This window comes from Erigeron canadensis, chromosome 9 (assembly GCF_010389155.1).
Source record: "Erigeron canadensis isolate Cc75 chromosome 9, C_canadensis_v1, whole genome shotgun sequence".
Lineage (NCBI taxonomy): Eukaryota > Viridiplantae > Streptophyta > Magnoliopsida > Asterales > Asteraceae > Erigeron > Erigeron canadensis.
The window spans coordinates 4252191-4269566 of record NC_057769.1 but is presented as its reverse complement, the minus strand read 5'-3'; the positions used below and the strand labels follow the sequence as shown (position 1 = coordinate 4269566).

Genomic DNA, 17376 nt, shown 5'->3' with positions numbered 1-17376 from the left:
GCCGTATATAAAATAAGCACCAAAATAAGGTGGAAGAAACGGTGGGTTTTGTTCTTCCTCAATACCACTATTTGTCTACCTTACATTTTATATTTTCTTTAATTTTATTTAATTTAATTCCATTTTAGATCATCTGTCTTGTCACCGAAACAAATAAATGACTTTTGTCTTATTGTACTTTAGCAATATATTAATAGAGTTATGTTATGTTATAAATAGAAAATATAAGTTTATGGTTGTTTGTCATAATTGGTCTAGTGATATCCGATAAGTTTAGAGTTCAAGTTGAATTGAAGATCGACATAATTATTATAATAGGTTATAGAAATCACTTAGTTTGAACTTTAAAAGTTAATTTTTATATATTATTAATAAATATTAAATGGATGTCCATCTATGGTAACTAAATATTGGTATAATATTGAGAGGTTTATTTCTTGGAGACAACTCTATCTTTGTATCTATATAAACAATGTATTGATGAGATTAATAATTAGAATTCTCCATTCTCTCTCTATCTTTTCTTGTGTTCTTTATTATCTTCTATTGTTCTTGTTTCATAGTTTTACAACACGTTTTTTTTCTAGGTTTCGCTGGTCATGCAAATAGGCAGCCGACATCATCAAGCTAGGATTCAATATCATTATTAACCATCTTCGATTGAGGTAAGCCATCGATCATGTATAACATACACTATTCTTAATAGCTGTGTTTATAAATTGATTCCATGTTTGGTTAATTAGTTTTTATTTAATTAAAAAAAATCAACTTTATGTTACGAACAAAACAGGTTCATATTTGAGGTCGGTTAAACCAAAGCATTTAAGGGTACATGGGTTTGCTTGATTATATTTGAGAATTATAACACATTAAATCAAAAGATAATAAAAAAAAATTTATCATGTTGATTTTAAGCAACTTAATTTGACCGACAATTTAAAAATTAATTATAACACATCTCGAATCTTTGATTCATTGATCGTATATATTTGATTGAATACTTAGAAACAAAAAATAACCGTGAATATTTTTTTTAATTTTCTTTTGACGTTGATGGTAGAATGACATATAAAGTAAATTAAGATGTAAGACACTAATTTTCACATATCAAACTTTACGATCTATAATATATTTACACATTAATCTATTATTTATTTTCTAGCTTATTTAATTATTTAAATGAAGTGTGTGGCATGTTCATGTAATTATTATGGTCTATGCATATTAATGTATAACAATATCATATTATATGTGATTGCATGTATACGAGACTTACCGATAATTTATTTTAACAAATCAGATTACTTTCATGGCTAAGCTCTCAAAGTAATATTTGATCCATAAGAAAGTTTTGGAAACCGATCATGAGGTACATAACAGCATGTCACCATTTATTTGAAATATTTGTATTTTGAAAGAACCATGCGGAATATAGATACATATACAATAAAGTTAGTTAATCGCTTAATTACTATGTGTCTATGTCGTAGATGTTAATCTTTGAGTAGCCGTGGGGTTTACACATGAACCAAATTAGCAGATTTTGAAGGTGCATATGTCTTTTTATATGTAGCTAGCTAGATAAGTTATGATTTTATTTTTGATCAAAAATTTTGGAATTTAATTATCCTTTATCAAATCTGATGAGATATCTTTGGAATTAATTAATATCACTTTGATTTATCTTAACTTATATAAAAATTGTTACTTATGTTGTCTACGAATTATATTCTAAGGAATTACTTTCGGAAAAATCGACCATTAGTATAATTTATTAGTTCAAAACTATCATTAAATGAATTTAAAAACTTTGAATCAAATGTTTAAACTCTATATAATAACTTGGTCGGTTCTTGATTAATGGAATTTATTTGATGTCTACTTTAATTGATGACATAACTTTGTGAAACCATAATTGAAAAGAAAAAAAGAAAAAAAAACGTTTTTCATAAGCATAATCATATAGTTAGAGTTATGATACAGATGGAATTTTATTTTTGATCATGAGTTGCTTGCAATGTTCTCGCGATGGGTTAACTATTAAAAATACATGCTATCAAAAGTGTAGAAAAATAATATACGTTAATTGTCGTTGTGCTATCACTCGTATAATGCATTGATGTCATGCTCTAAAATACAAGAGACGTGTTTTTTTGCACGAACTAACTCAATATGATAATTTATTATGTTTTTATATAAGTTTTGATCGATACTTGATGTGATTTATATGTAACTAGTTTTAACTAAGATTATGATTCTTATGAGTAATATCGTAAATGGATACTGATTTATTATTTTGAATTGATATATAAGATCATGCAAATTTTGTTTTTAAAGATTATGTGATAGCATGGTGATTGATGTAATGAAAATGGACTAAATGTAATTTGTCGTTTATACTGATCGCGCTCAATGAGAAATATGTGCAACTTGAATTGTATGTTCACTTTATATGGTTATAGACAATGCAATATTACATTAAATCATGTGAAAGCTCTTGGGGCTACCATAAATTTGTCATGAGAAACAAATATTTTGAGATATGGTCATACATGTAGCTTGACGAAGCATAATGAGTTTAACGAAGGTTTATAGACTTTGATTATTTGATTACTTGGCATGACCGGTTGGACCATCCCGTGTCAATGATGATGCGAATATATAGAAGAATAAAAAGATTCTTCATAAATTGTGAATATTTGCTCTATAAGAAAGTATATGTCAAATACAATAAGATTAAATCTATGGAACATATGCAAATGAGATGTAAGTAGGCCTATACATCGTCCATATTGACCATTTAGTGTTTTAAAATCGATGCATCGTCTAAATGGGTCACCAACATCGCAACATGATGTTTGCGTAATTAATTGTTTATCTTGTAAGATTGGAAGCATGTTCCATATTGTATTGGCAATAATGATTAACTTGGATGATTATTTAGAGCAAAATGGATATGATTTGGGGCCATGTTATTTAACATGCAATAATATGAACTCGCATCATGACAATAGTGTTTCTCCCCATTAAAATTGGTTTATGGTCAGAAACCACATATGTCTCATAAAAGTTTTGAATGTGCAATATATGATTAAGTTGTTCCACCACAATGCACAAAGATGAGACTTCGATGAATGTTGGAAATAATGTTGGGAAAATAGACGTGCCTTGGAAGTGTGTAGGCTCATGCTTTGATTCAGTTCTAAACGGTCTGATTACACTAGACATTAGTATGGCTGTTTTGGGTATGAGTTGAAACATGAAAGAGGTGTACGTATTCAATAAAGCCATCATTGTAATATTTATTATAATTTAGTTTTCCCAACATTAGGGAAAGTGAAAAGCAGCTAAAGAAGCAAGAAAGAATTATCAAAGATTTTTACACCAATGAATATAAGCTTATAATTTGTGGGATAATTCATTCAGAATATTTAGTAATTTCCAACAATGTTAACTGACCAAAAAGCTGCTTATGCTCCGATTGATAATAAGTGATAGCAAAGTCGATTCCAAAATAAAAGCCTCAAAATAAAAGGAGCATAAAATTTAGATGGTCAAATTCGAGGTACAAAGACCCCAAAAGAGATAGATGATGAGAAACTAGACATGGAGGTTTTTGATAAACCCCGGGTACCCAGAAATAATGAGATCTCAATGAGTGTATCATGTCTAGAGAATTGTGGAATCGAAATATGAATAAAAACAACGTCGAGATTGATTGAATATGATAGCGCTAAGAGTATGTATAATGGTGAGGATCTTGAAAGCATGCATGCACATAAATTGATATGTTTGAATGATTGGCTAAGATGAAAAGACGCTAGTAGTTTGGGACATGGAGTCCAAGGACTTGAAAGTGCAGAAACTATATGGTGGAAGCAACTATTGATAAAGTCTGGCAATATGAGAAATTTTGATTCGCGTCTAAAAGAATAAGAATAGAGCTCATTTGAAATTGAGATTCCGTGAGGGATATAAAATGCATGAAGCATGTCTCGTGATTAAAAGTGATTGAAACACGTGTGAAAATTTCTCGAGAATATTGTTTGTCGTTGAAATTATTATGGTTGACATTTATAAAAAAAAAATCCGGATTTGGATATGATATATATTTTTTATGCAATTTTGATGATTTGAATATCGATGAAACTCTGAGGGAGTGTCCAATGGTAATTGAATTAATGAATGGGAGATGAACGACAAGGTTTGTCTTAATTTATGAATTTAATATCTTATGAATAAATCAATGTGCATCATGACAAATAAGAGAGAAAGATAAAAAATATACTTGATATTGATAATAAATGACGCTCATGATTATGAGGTCACATGATGCTTAAAATGCCCCTTTTATGACTTTTTAGATAATGACCACATTGTTGATTTAAAAGTGTCAATGAAACTCTTATTATTCTCACAGTTCAAACATGAATTATACATCATTTACCTTGAATTTATTGGCAACGTGTAATTTGTGAAGTACGAGGATGTACTTAATGAGATGCATGATGTATTACTAATCCTCAAACATGATATGTGAATATATGTGGAGAGAATAATATTTGAGGATTTCATTTGTACGAGAAGTAATAAAGTTTATATTGTTAAGACACTTCATATGTCATGCCTTAAAAATATTTGGTAATAATGAGAATTTTTAAGTGATGTGATCATGAGGGGGAAAAGATACGCGTTGCACTCTTTTTCCCTTGAGTAAGGCTTTGTCCCACTGGGTTTTCCTGTCAAGTTTTTTAACGAGGCAACATCCCCAAGCGTATCGAAAGAATTATGTACTCTTTTCCCTTCACTAGATTTTTGTCCCATTGGGTTTTATCTAGTAAGGTTTTAACGAGGCATAATGTCTTTTAATTGATGGACATCCACGGGGGAGTGTTATGAATAAATATTAAATGGATGTCCATCTATGGTAACTAAATATTGGTATAATATTGAGAGATTTGGTTTTTGGAGACAACTCCATCTTTGTATCTATATAAACAATGTATTGATGAGATTAATAATTAGAATTCTCCATTCTCTCTCTATCTTTTCTTGTGTTCTTTATTATCTTCTATTGTTCTTGTTTCATATTTTTACAACATTATAGATATTTTAGGAAAAGTATTTTAATAGTTTCATACATTTTGTCGTTGATTTTAACCTCTTCGGGGCAAATGTGTTGCGTCAAACATTGACAACTTGACAAAGTTTTTGACCAATAATGTAGTGCCATGTGTCCAGCAAGTTTTTGCCAATTTTTACCAAAACCTCATTATGAAGGGTGTAGTGCCAAAACCTTGCCAAGATGTTAAAATTTGCAAAACAAAAAAAAATGGTGGGGTCATAAAGGATAAGGGTGCAGCGCCAAACATTGACAATTTGAAAAGTTTTGGCAAGTTGAACAAAGAATAAGAACGCGCCACACGGCGTGTTGGTCTTCTTGTCAGAACTTGCCAAAACTAAGGGCATACTAAACCAAATTTTGCCAATAGTTGCCAAAATACCAATGCCGGAAAAATAATTGGTTGTCGGATTTTAGAAAAGTGACGGTTTTTCTATGAAAAAACAAAGTAAACTACTTGGGCTCAGAAGTTGGGGTTCGAGAATTCGAAAGTGGAAGACACCATTGCTGCCAACATGAAGGTTTACCCCATCAAGATACGTCCCGGATCATCTGAGTCATATTTTTACGAGCAATTTGTATCATCATCGCCCATTTAACGTAACATCAACCAAGTTATTGTTCAACGATATCATCACCGACATAATACTACTTTTTCGACCAGATATTGTTTTAATGGAGCAAAAGACGGCAACACTATAACGGAAAAATATTCGGGCAACGCTACCGCTAAGTTAACACTATCTAGCTAATCCCAAATATGCAACTAACGACAATATTAAATATCAATATACATATAATGATAAGCAAAAATAGTTAACCAGAAAAACAGAAAAGTGCTCACCTGAAAACCAAAGTAACCAGAAACCCCAAAAAGGGGTCACCAAAAAACCAAAGCAACATTACCAGAAACCCCAAAAAAGGGTAGCCGGACAACATGCAACAACGACAACTAGAAATCCTAAAAAAGGGTCGCCAGAAAACATGTAACAACAGCAGCAAGAACCGGAAACCCCAAAAAAGGGGTCACCGGAAAAGTAGCAGCAGCAAGATAGAAACCTCAAAAAGGGGTTATCGTAAAAGTGAACAACCATGGCTGTCGTCGCAAAAAGGGTGTAGTATGTTAGGAGCATCGGTAAGTCGTTTCCGGCATCAATTCCGACAATACAAGCCAAGAAAATGATAGTATTTGCCTCAAAATCGAAAACCCTTAAATTAAAAACTAGGTTTCTGGTCAAAGACAAGATTGGCACTAAAAAAAATAAAAATAAAAAACGGTCACATTCCACGCTACCAACGTTCACAAGGAGCGACCTAGTTTGACCTATATATATATATATAGCTAATGCAAAGTGTTGATGTTTGCAGATAGATATGGTACAATAAAGCTAAAAAGCTGATGTTTGCCAATGGAGAGAGCCGATGCAAAATGCCGACTGCACCCTTGCCCTAAGCTTGCATTTAGGAGCAAGAAAAGATGTAAATACTTGCCACAATCAACTAGATATGGCCGATTGAAGTTGCCAATGCTACTTATCAATTCTTGTCAACGAAAAGGGTACAATGGAGCCAACATTTCAATACTTGCCGATGAAAGAAGCAGTTATAAAATGCCGATTGCACCCTTACCTTTAATGACACGCTTGGTTTGTAAGAAAATACTCCTTTTAAAAGAAAGAGTTTTTGGCCTTGCAATATACGGAGTATATGTAAGAAAAATCCACCAATTAGTAAATTGTGAATTGTAGTCAAATTATAAATATTTGTAATATGTGTGTCTGTGTGATATATAGATAGCTTTCTAAAAAAAATATACATATATTTAAAAAAAGTGCTATTATAGATACACCGTCAAATATTCATAAAAACACATCTTAAATGCCTCATTTTATGTAAAACGTCGTGTTTATCGCCCCGTTTTTTATAAAACGTCGCGTTTGGCCGATGTGTAGATAGTAAAAGCTATAAGGAGAATTAAACGTGGTCTGACACACATGTCGATCTGACACACATGTCAGCCATTCCCACGTTTTAGGTACCGTTTTACATAAAACGCTGCGTATTTAGGTTAAACGGAGCCTAAAACGGGGGAATGACTGACATGTGTGTCAGACTACGTGTAATTCTCCTTATATCTTTTACTATTTACACACTGGCCAAACGGAACATTTTATATTAAATAAGGCGATAAACACGACGTTTTATATGAAACGGCTCAGTTTCGAATATGTTTTTAGGAACCGTTTGTGTGTATACTCTAGATAGCCGCTTGCTTTAAAAATCATGATGATGTCCATTCCTTGATGTTAAAGGGATTTCCAATTGATTTTTGCTCTTTCAGAAAATCATTACTAACGACAATAATATTTTTTTGTCTTCTTGAAAAGTGAACTTATTTTTTGAAATAATATAAAACAAAATCTATATTTTGCTAATAGCTAATACACGCTTCCACTAATCTGATCCACAAGTTTATTAAATGGAAAAATGAATATAAGGTTTTCCGACATTTAAACTTGGGAAGTAATATATGTACATCACTTTTTAACTATCTACAACAATTGTATTTTTTTTACTGCACAGTGTATAATTATACAATGCTTGTATTTTTGTGGATAGCTAAAAGTAGTTATAGATATATCACTTTCCTTTAAACTTAAATGTGGAACACCTCACATATTTATTTTTTTTAATTTTTTTGTTTAATATATAAATATTTGGGCCCCCAATTAATTTCATGGATTAAAGAAACTACTATGTGAGTGTTTCAACTTAAATTTAGATATCTAATAACCTTATATTATCATAATATTACAATCATTTTTGGATAACTAATTAAGTGCATAAAAAACTTGCAAAAATATACAACTACGTACGCAATGAATTATCTTGACAAGCCAAAGTATACCAAATAGAAGAATTGATGAAGTGCTATACATGTTTTACTCATCTTGTACAAAAATTGAATTTACTATGTGTTGACTAAACTGCCAAAGTACAAATTTTGAATTTGCTTAATGTTGACTCTATTGACTTACCAAAATTCTCAAATATCATACGAGTAAAAACTACTCGTTTGAACATGATTCTACTTATCCGATTTTGTCGTATGCTTTATTGTGATATGAATTATTCTTAATATTATTGATACAATGAAGGTCTTTATATAGCCAAATATGAAACAAATAACTTAATAAACAAGAATCCTAATTAACTTTATGAATAAGAAATATAATTTACTTATATACATAGTTTTCTTAATACGTCATCTCAAGATGGCTGACCCGTCAAGGAAGTCCATCTTGGACTTGAACTCGAAATCTTAGACTTGAGACTTGAAATTGTAGACAACTTCCTTAATACGCCCCCACAAGATGATTGACCACATCTTGGACTTGAACTTGAGAAACATTTATCTTTGACTACTCGTTTTATTATTGAGGTAGTGAAGAACCCGATAAAGGGACTGAAAATTTGATTTTTTTTTTTTGTGATGAAAAAAAATAGGTTGCTCATTGGAGCAAAAAGAAAAAAAACTGTACGAACTGAAACCGGCCACTACGGTATGAGCAAAGAGAGGCTGTTGCGCATTATTTGAAGGCAACAAGTCAAATAAACCGACCACTACGGTATGCGCTGAGAGAGAATGTTGCACATTATTGAAGCAGCAATACTAAAGAAAACGACCATTACGGTATGGGCTTAGAGAGCCTGTTGCGCATTGTTTGAAGGCAACAAGCTGAAGAAATTGGCCACTACGGTATGGGCTAATGAATGAAATTGATCGTGAGAGCTTTTGATTATTGAAACCGGTCACTACGGTATGGGCTGAGGGAAAAAAAATTGAAACCGGCCATTACGGTATGGGCTTGAAAGCCTGAGAGGCTACTGCGCATTATTGGAAGACAGTAAGTTGAAGAAAAAGGCCACTACATTATGCATGAGAGGAAAAAAAAATGAAAAATTAACCAGCCGCTACGATATGGGCATGAGAGAAAAAAAATAACTGACCACTAAGATATAGACGTATGGATGAGATTGCTTGTTGTAGCGAAATGACTTTGAAAAACAAAAACTAATTACTTTGACTTTGAGGAATTGACTAAAAACTTAGATATATTATTGTTTATATTAACCTAAATTCTCCGACTACATGCTTAAAAATAAAACGAAACAAAATTGGGGTTTACGAAAAACGATCTACAGAATTCTTTTATGAATAAACCTCACCTAAAACACTTTGACTTTATTGATTACGAATTTTTTTTCTTTGGTTGGTACAAATGAAACAATGGATAAAAAAAAAAAACTCACTTTCGAAGACGATTGATCTACAAAAATATATGATAGGGTTTTAATCAAACTTTTTCATTTTTTGAAGAACAATTTGCTCGTTGGAACGGATTTGACTTTGAATACCATATTGAGATGTAAATTGTTTTTAATATTATTAATAAAATAAAGGACTTTATATAACCAAATACAATTGTTAAACAAGAAAACAAATAACTTAATGAACAAGCATGGTAATTAACTTTATGAACAAGAAATATAATTTAACTATATACATAGTTCCCTTAATATTCTTTAGCCTCTATGGCCGATAATATGTCGACACATTGATGAATCAAGCCCAAGTTTATTATCGGAAATGGAATTCATTTTATTTTACGTTTTTAAAAATTCATTATCGGAATTAGAAGACTATTTTATATTAATAGATTTTTGAATTGAATATAGAAATTTTGATGGCGTTATTTAAAATGGTAAAATGATATTTGCATTTATATTGTTTTGGAATCCAAAAAAAATAAAATAAAATGTGTAGTCATTGGGGAATTAATTTAGATATACTAAATGGATTAATCGAGTATATATGTGACAATTTCCTCTATATACAATTATACATGATACGTCCCAATTAAGATGTTTAATAACGTAAGGAGGTTTCATGTAAAATTAACCTTATATGAGAACATTAATATACTTAACTATCAACCTTCTTGGAGGTGTTTCGTATTTTCGTTAGGATTTTAAGAAGAAATTAAAAAAAGAAGACAATAATACCTAAGAAAAGAAGTAAAAAAAAAAAAAAAGAGAAAAGGTTGCAAGCCAGAGTGAACGTGTGGAAATTGGAAAAGGAGCTATTGCAGGCACCTGAGGTCAGATATATATTGTCATACAATACAGGCCCACACGTGCGTGTAAAAATGTATATATATAGGATTTGACCCAAGGTCCCAAATTTCGACGGACCATGACTCATTAACTCGTAACTGTGGTCCATGCTCCAATGCCCTAATCATACTATGATGATAAACCAATATATTAACCTATTTCCATCTAAAAAAGTTATTCTAATAAAATAAATTTGCTAGGATTTCAAAATGATAAAGAGGGCAATGACACCCATATCTTACCATCCCGCCTATATTTTTAAGCGAAAGGTTAGGTAAAACATACAATACCTATATTAGGTAAAGTAGAGAGACATTATGTAAAATTCAAGAGGAGGTTATGTAAAATTCAGGGAGGGTTTTATATGTTTATCAAATTCAAAAATTTAATTTGTAACTTTTTTTAAATTAGCAGTACCTAAACTTAAGTAAAGTCTGCGGTGCGAATCATTTTCCCATATTTTTAACCAATCTTTTGATTTTGTTGGAATTATCAACCCACACTACATCTCAACCCACACTACATTTATTTATTTCTTAAAAACTTTTTTCACATTTTAAATGGTCAATGGTTTTTCTTCTAGCAATTATGACTTCAACCAATCCCCAAACCCACAATGGCTTTTAAACCTATGAAACTAACATCAATCCATGCCCAACTCATGTTGATGGCGCCAGTGTTCCCCATGGGTTGGATGTAACTCGTGTTCCAACCCATGTCCAATGACAACGCTGTATTAAACCCTCAAAGCTCGTTCATTATTCACCACAACTAGGACGTAAGATATACATGGTTTGTTGCGAAAGCTTATTAGATGTAATGGTAAATATTGATTAATTAACAACTTAAAACTTCATTGAAGATATCAAATGCTAGATTACAAGATTCGAGTATATGTAAACTTGACCTTCATGGATTAATAGCATTAAAGTTACAAATAAACCCAACGACATATCTTGTAAAAATTAAGCACTATCTATATAATGGTTGCAAAAATATACAAATCAAGCACATACACGGGTATGCCAAACAATCCATGACGGACTTCATTCAAAACCAAACTCATAATATTATAGAATATAAATGCATATATTATACTACAATTTACAATTTAAATACTAAGGGTGGTCATTATATATGGATTGAAGTCTAAGAAATTGCAAATTAAATCAAACGACCTCGTATTATTATTGAAATTGATTTGGTTAGGGATGAAAATTTATAATACAACATGCAACATTACCAATACACACGACACGAAATTAACAGATTTAGCCTGCGACAAAATGGGTTTAATTAGGTCATATACGACTTCAAGTTAAACCCATTTACAACCTGCCTAAAACTTTGAAGGGAGTTCTTTTACCATACATAAATCTACCTAATCTAAATATGATTTGGTTTGATCAAATTCGAACCGATATCAAATATCAACTGAAACACATCAATTACATACATTTAAAATAATATTACAATGGCGTACCAGCATATATACCTTGTATAAATTGTCAATTCTAGCTAGGAAGGCAAAGTTATTCAATAGCAATTGCGTGCTCATAGGTTTTCTATAGCTACTAATTAAAAATTAGAGTTATTAGTCTAGTGAAGAAAACACAAATAATAATTGAAATACTAATTAGTTTTCTAAACATAATATCTCAAAATGACAAAATGTGAGTCATGTAGGATGTAGCTGAACCAAATGATCAAAATATATATAATTAAAAAACTAATTGTACTAGATTCTATTATACTATTACGAATTGTCAAATTTTAATAATAATGATTCGAAAATTTTCTGGAAATACGTACTAATAATTCTCAATAATGTAAAATTCATTTATTAAAATAATACTATACTGTGGGAGTAACAGGAGCAGCTTCACTAGAAATAATAATAATGCCACCATCCCCACCACCGTCATCATCCACCACCGACGTAGTTGCTGCGGAGGCGCTAGCCGAAGTACTGACAGCACCACTTCTTTTTCTCTTTTTCTTTTCATATGGAATACCTCTTGCTTTTGCTTGACTATCTTTAACTTCCCTTAAATATATCCTCACGGCTCTTGCACCAAACGGGTTCGACTCGGGCTGCCCACCGTTCTCCTCGTAGGCAGCCCGAAGCCGCCCGATGAGCGCATCGAGGCTGCCCCATGCTTGTTTTAGTGCACAAGCACATGGTGCTGGCGGGTTCGGGAAGCCAAAGTACGGACAACCAGTCACGTGCACTTTTGTCTTCCCGAACTGGTCAAGGTACTTGAGAAATTCAATCACGTGGGCGCCGCTACACCGTGCAAGCGTTAGCGGCGGTTTGTGGTTTTTCAAGTATTGCAAGAACGTGTTCCAGTCACGACGTTTCTGGGACTCGTATCTACTTGGTGGTTGATTTGCAGCGGAAGACCTTGATCTTCCAACAGCAAGTTCTGTTGTACTACCATCAGGATTCGGCGGACCAGATGGCCCGCCAGATCCTGATGGTAAATCCATATATAGGAAGGATTAAAAATTTCCTGTTTTTGGGGGTTTTGGATTGATTGATTAATTGTGGGGAGGGTGGTGTTTCTAGAGAGAGGAGAGGAGAGGAGAGAAGTGGAGAAAGTGAGATGATGGGACGTAATATAGAAAAGAAATATGAATGAAGGCTCCTCCTTACTCACCAGGGGCAATATTCAATACACCTATTATTCTTGTAGGATCCACATATTTCATTTTAAAAAAAAAAAAATATATAGTCATGGACATATTTTTGCATGGTTTAAATTAGCTTCATTAGCAAAAAAGTTACTTTATTTAATTTGCAGCCACTGTTTCATGTTTTAATCATATTGTCCAAAGTCTAACGTAACAGCGAACCAAACTAATGTTGTAATAGAGCTTTCATTGTTATATTTATATATATCTTCATTAATTTGCAGTCAAACTTTAAAGGTTACCATGCATGAATATTTTTACCATACCAAGAAACTGATGAGAAACTTTATCTAACTGCAATACTTTGATCCATTTACTTCAAAAGGCTTCGATCAACTTCAGTTGTATTTTATATTGGGAAAGGCAGGTAAAAGTTAACTTTTGGTTAAAATTAACTCAAAACAACAACAAGACCAAATCTCTACATGCATGGTATATATAAGAAGTGAGATGTAAAAAGTTTTGTCTTTTATCTAAAGGTAGAAAAACCGTTTCTATAAGAATCTCTGGCCAAAATAAATATACCAGGAGAGTACAGTATTAAGAGTTTAAAAACTATACTTATCTTTTGAGTATTACCTGGCTACATTAAAAATAGAAAAAGGAATAACGAAAATATAACTTTGGTTAAACTAGCTCAAATTCAAGAACTAAACATATATATGAAATCGTAGGCTGAAACTGCTTGAAATTCACCGAATGGGCGTTTTAATCTAATACTACATTCTCCTTCTTTCTTAACCTTCAACTTCTTCGGATCCTCTTTAAGCAAGAAGTGCGATGTGAAGGCCTGGGTTAAGCAAATATCTTTCTTCAATGGTAGATTTCACTCCATTCAGCTTGATCACCAATAGTGCACTAAAATGGCACCGGAGAGTCGGCAACCTAGTTCGCCTAAGATCGAATCATCTATGATTGAGACTACAAACTCTGTATGTCTAGCTATACAAGGTATGGATTTAGTTGGTAATTTTTACTTGGTTCAAACGTTGCTGATTTGGTTAATACAATAAAATATGCCTCACCCTTTCCTCATGGTACTACTTTGCTATCGGTTACCCAGGAGTATCTAGCCTTGCAAGGTGGTCCTTGTTGATTTAAAATTTCTTATTTTGAGATAAAATGCCTATAATAAGGTAAAAAATAGTGGCTAGGAAGGTTATAGTAGCGAAAGCCATTGGAAATTTTAGTTTATACTATGGAAAAGTCTGTTTTGTTACTAATGGAAAGGAGTAGTGATCCACAAACAACGAAAATTTATTTTTTGCCTATCTCTATCCCGATGAGCCGAAACCAAAGCTCTTATTTTTTGTTGAGTAATAGTTTGAGTAAGTCTTGAATGAGCCCCCCAAAAGCTTGATGCAAATAAACGAACATCATGAGCGACAACGAAGCCAAGCTGGATAGGCTTTTTATGTCGAAAACCTCAAAACTAGTTATCTTATAGTGGACAACTAAGGCAAGCCTACTCAACTAATCTATGTGGGAAATGGCCCAAATAAATCCAACGAGTTATTAATAATCCTGTTAGACATAAAAAAAGTAGCTAATATCCCCTTTTCTGACGAATCAGTCAAACCATCTCCAGGTACATAAACAGTTTGAATAAAAGTTATGGACCCCTCTTTGGTAGAACTAATTCTTTCTTGGAAAGAACCCATTTCGGTACTAAGGGTAGGTTGATAACCAATCTCCCCTCCCTTTTACTAAACCATGGGGAGCCCCTAGTAGTTTACCAGATAAATTGAGTTGTCGTGACGAGACCTTTCTTAGTGGAACATCGGAATTCTCTTACTCACGAGACTGTCGGATCAGACACCCAACTAATCACACACTAAGCATAGCAAATTTATAAAAAGATTAATTTGAGTTTTATTAAACTCTATAAAATTATAATTTATAATTGTTCATTTTTTTACCACCTAACGAGAACCAATCCCAGATAAACGACATAAAGTACATGTGATCTCGTGATTAGACGAAGAGATTATTCCTAAATTTCTCGCAAAGAACATGAAAGCATCCCGAAATGCTCTTTCGACGAAACTCCGGTGCCCAGTTGATATGTGATATGATTGCATCGCGATGTCTAAAAACATGATCTAATAGATCGTTGTATCGAGTAGCTGGATCATAGTCTCTTACCATAAAAATGGCTGAATGCGCAACAGCGCACAAGAAATCACAAAGAGGAGAAAACACTTTTTCGAGACGGGCATCTATCTAATGAACAGAACGGTTCTGGTATAAATGAAAGAAAAAAGGGACGGGATCACAATGAGGGTTAGGAAACTAGGCGATAATAGTTCCTCCGCATCCCAAAGTGCGTTGCCCTCCTAGGCGCGCAACGCTAAGAAATCCAAGCCAACCCACTAACGAAGAGATCTTGGCGGAATTGCCAAATATGAAACTAAGCACAACTTTGCAAAGAAATAGCCCCACTTGTTTCTAGAGCAGAGATGAGAAACATGCTCAATATCATTTGATTGGCAACCTCAACCAGAGAGATCAACCTGCGCCTTTGATGTAGGCCCAATGAAAAGTTTTCCGATACCGGAACTGAATGGAATTGTCACTTTCCAAAAATGCTTTCTGAAAAGAAAGAAGGTTCATTTTCCCACGTAGTTCGTCAGCTTTATTTATTGGTCTGAGCAAGATACGACTTAATTGAAATTAATTACACAAAATCTTTCCGCGAACTTTTGTGTATTTTAACCTATTCCGGTTGACCAATTCGTGCAATATCTAATCCAGAATATAGGCTTGCTTTTGCCATTTCCCGATAGTACATTTATGCTCCTATGACTTGATCATCGCATAATATTTTGTTAGTTTAATAGATACATATATAATACCACAACAATAACATTAGTTAAAAAGATTTCTACCAATATTAAAAGTTATCTTGATATTATAATTTGTATACTAGCTATTACTAATTGGTTTCATTCACTTACCATATTCCCCCTCTAGTTTAATATAGCACCCAATTGAACCATCTTTAAAGTGACATAGTGGTTAATATATATCTTTTTCCACTATTCTACTAAGTTTGATACAATGAGCGAATGTGTAAAGTAAGTATCCTACGATCAAACCAAAACATGGAATAGGTAATATGGCAACTTGCAATTAAAATGTAATTAGCTAGGATGCGTATCAAATAGAAAAACTTTGCCTGAGCATAAATCATATGAATGTAACTTCTCAACTAGCTAGGAGTTAGTAGTAACACGACCAACCCAATCTACAATGGGAATTTGTCAATGGGCCAAACGTTTTGTTTGAAAGAACAACTATGACATGTTGGCTGGAAACGATATAAGGAGATGATCAGGAATTGCCCAGGGAACAATCTGAACACAGAATCAGTGGTTGAGATCTTCTATGATGGGTTGCTAAAGAGAACTCGAAGGGAATTAGCCGGGGCATTTGGAGGTAGTTTGAACAATGTCACCCCAGCGGAAGGATACAAAATCTTGGATGATATGGCCAAGGAGTTCTCTGATCGCGATGAGCTTGTAAGCAAGAGAGCTAGTGGTAAGACTGTGGCGAAGTTAGAGAGTAGTGAAGAATCAAGCTTGGTTGCTGAAGTCAAAGCCCTCACAAAGCAGATGAACGAGAGGTTTGACAACCAAGATGTGAGATTCAAAAACATTAAAAGGGATGTTAAGGTGATTGTTGATGGGTGTGACTACTGTGGGGACATGCATTACTCGGAGGATTGCCCGGATAAGCTTGCACAAGAAGTTAACTATGTCCAGAATCAGCAAGGGAACTTCAATCAGAGTACCGGTTATCAAAATCGGTCATCAGGTACTTCTTTTCCTTCATCTAATTTTAATGCTAATAATTCTGGTTTTAGTGGAAGTAGGTTTAGTAGGTTCAACAGTCAGTAGAATGCGAATGCTGAATTGAGAGATATCATGAAGGACTTGGTAGGTGCTCAGAAAGCTACTAATGAGAAGATGGCCTCCAATGGGATGCTATGACTACTAGGTTGGATAGATTGGCAAATAAGCTTGAACAAAGTTCGAAGAGTACTCAAGCGACGTTTCAGGATATTGAGGCAAAGCTTGAAAGGCTAGGAGCGTCGAACAGGCAGCCCGGTACTTTACCGAGCAATACCCAGCAGAATCCTAAGCCTCAACAGAACAATCAAGGATCTGGAACCAAGTATAACCATCCAAATGCTAGGAATGAGCAAGTCAATGCTATCACAACAAGAGCAGGTAACACTTATAACTCTGCAAATGCTTTACCTAATGTTGTTACTCCTCTTGTGTAGGTTGAACAAGAAGGAACTGTGGATGAGGAGATCGAGATGGATCCGAACCCAGCCGTGAAGGTCCCGGCCGTTCCATCTAAGAATGTTGAGAAAC

The 17376-nt window shown here is 33.4% G+C and overlaps 1 protein-coding gene across 1 annotated transcript; it reads right to left on the bottom strand.

Annotated features, from left to right (window-relative positions):
- Positions 1-11988: 11988 nt before the first annotated feature.
- Positions 11989-12900, bottom strand: LOC122582484 (protein LIGHT-DEPENDENT SHORT HYPOCOTYLS 6-like). Its single transcript, XM_043754880.1, has one exon. The coding sequence runs from the start codon at positions 12788-12790 to the stop codon at positions 12155-12157; it is 636 nt and encodes a 211-aa protein (XP_043610815.1). The 5' UTR covers positions 12791-12900; the 3' UTR covers positions 11989-12154.
- Between the last annotated feature and the right edge of the window lie 4476 nt (positions 12901-17376).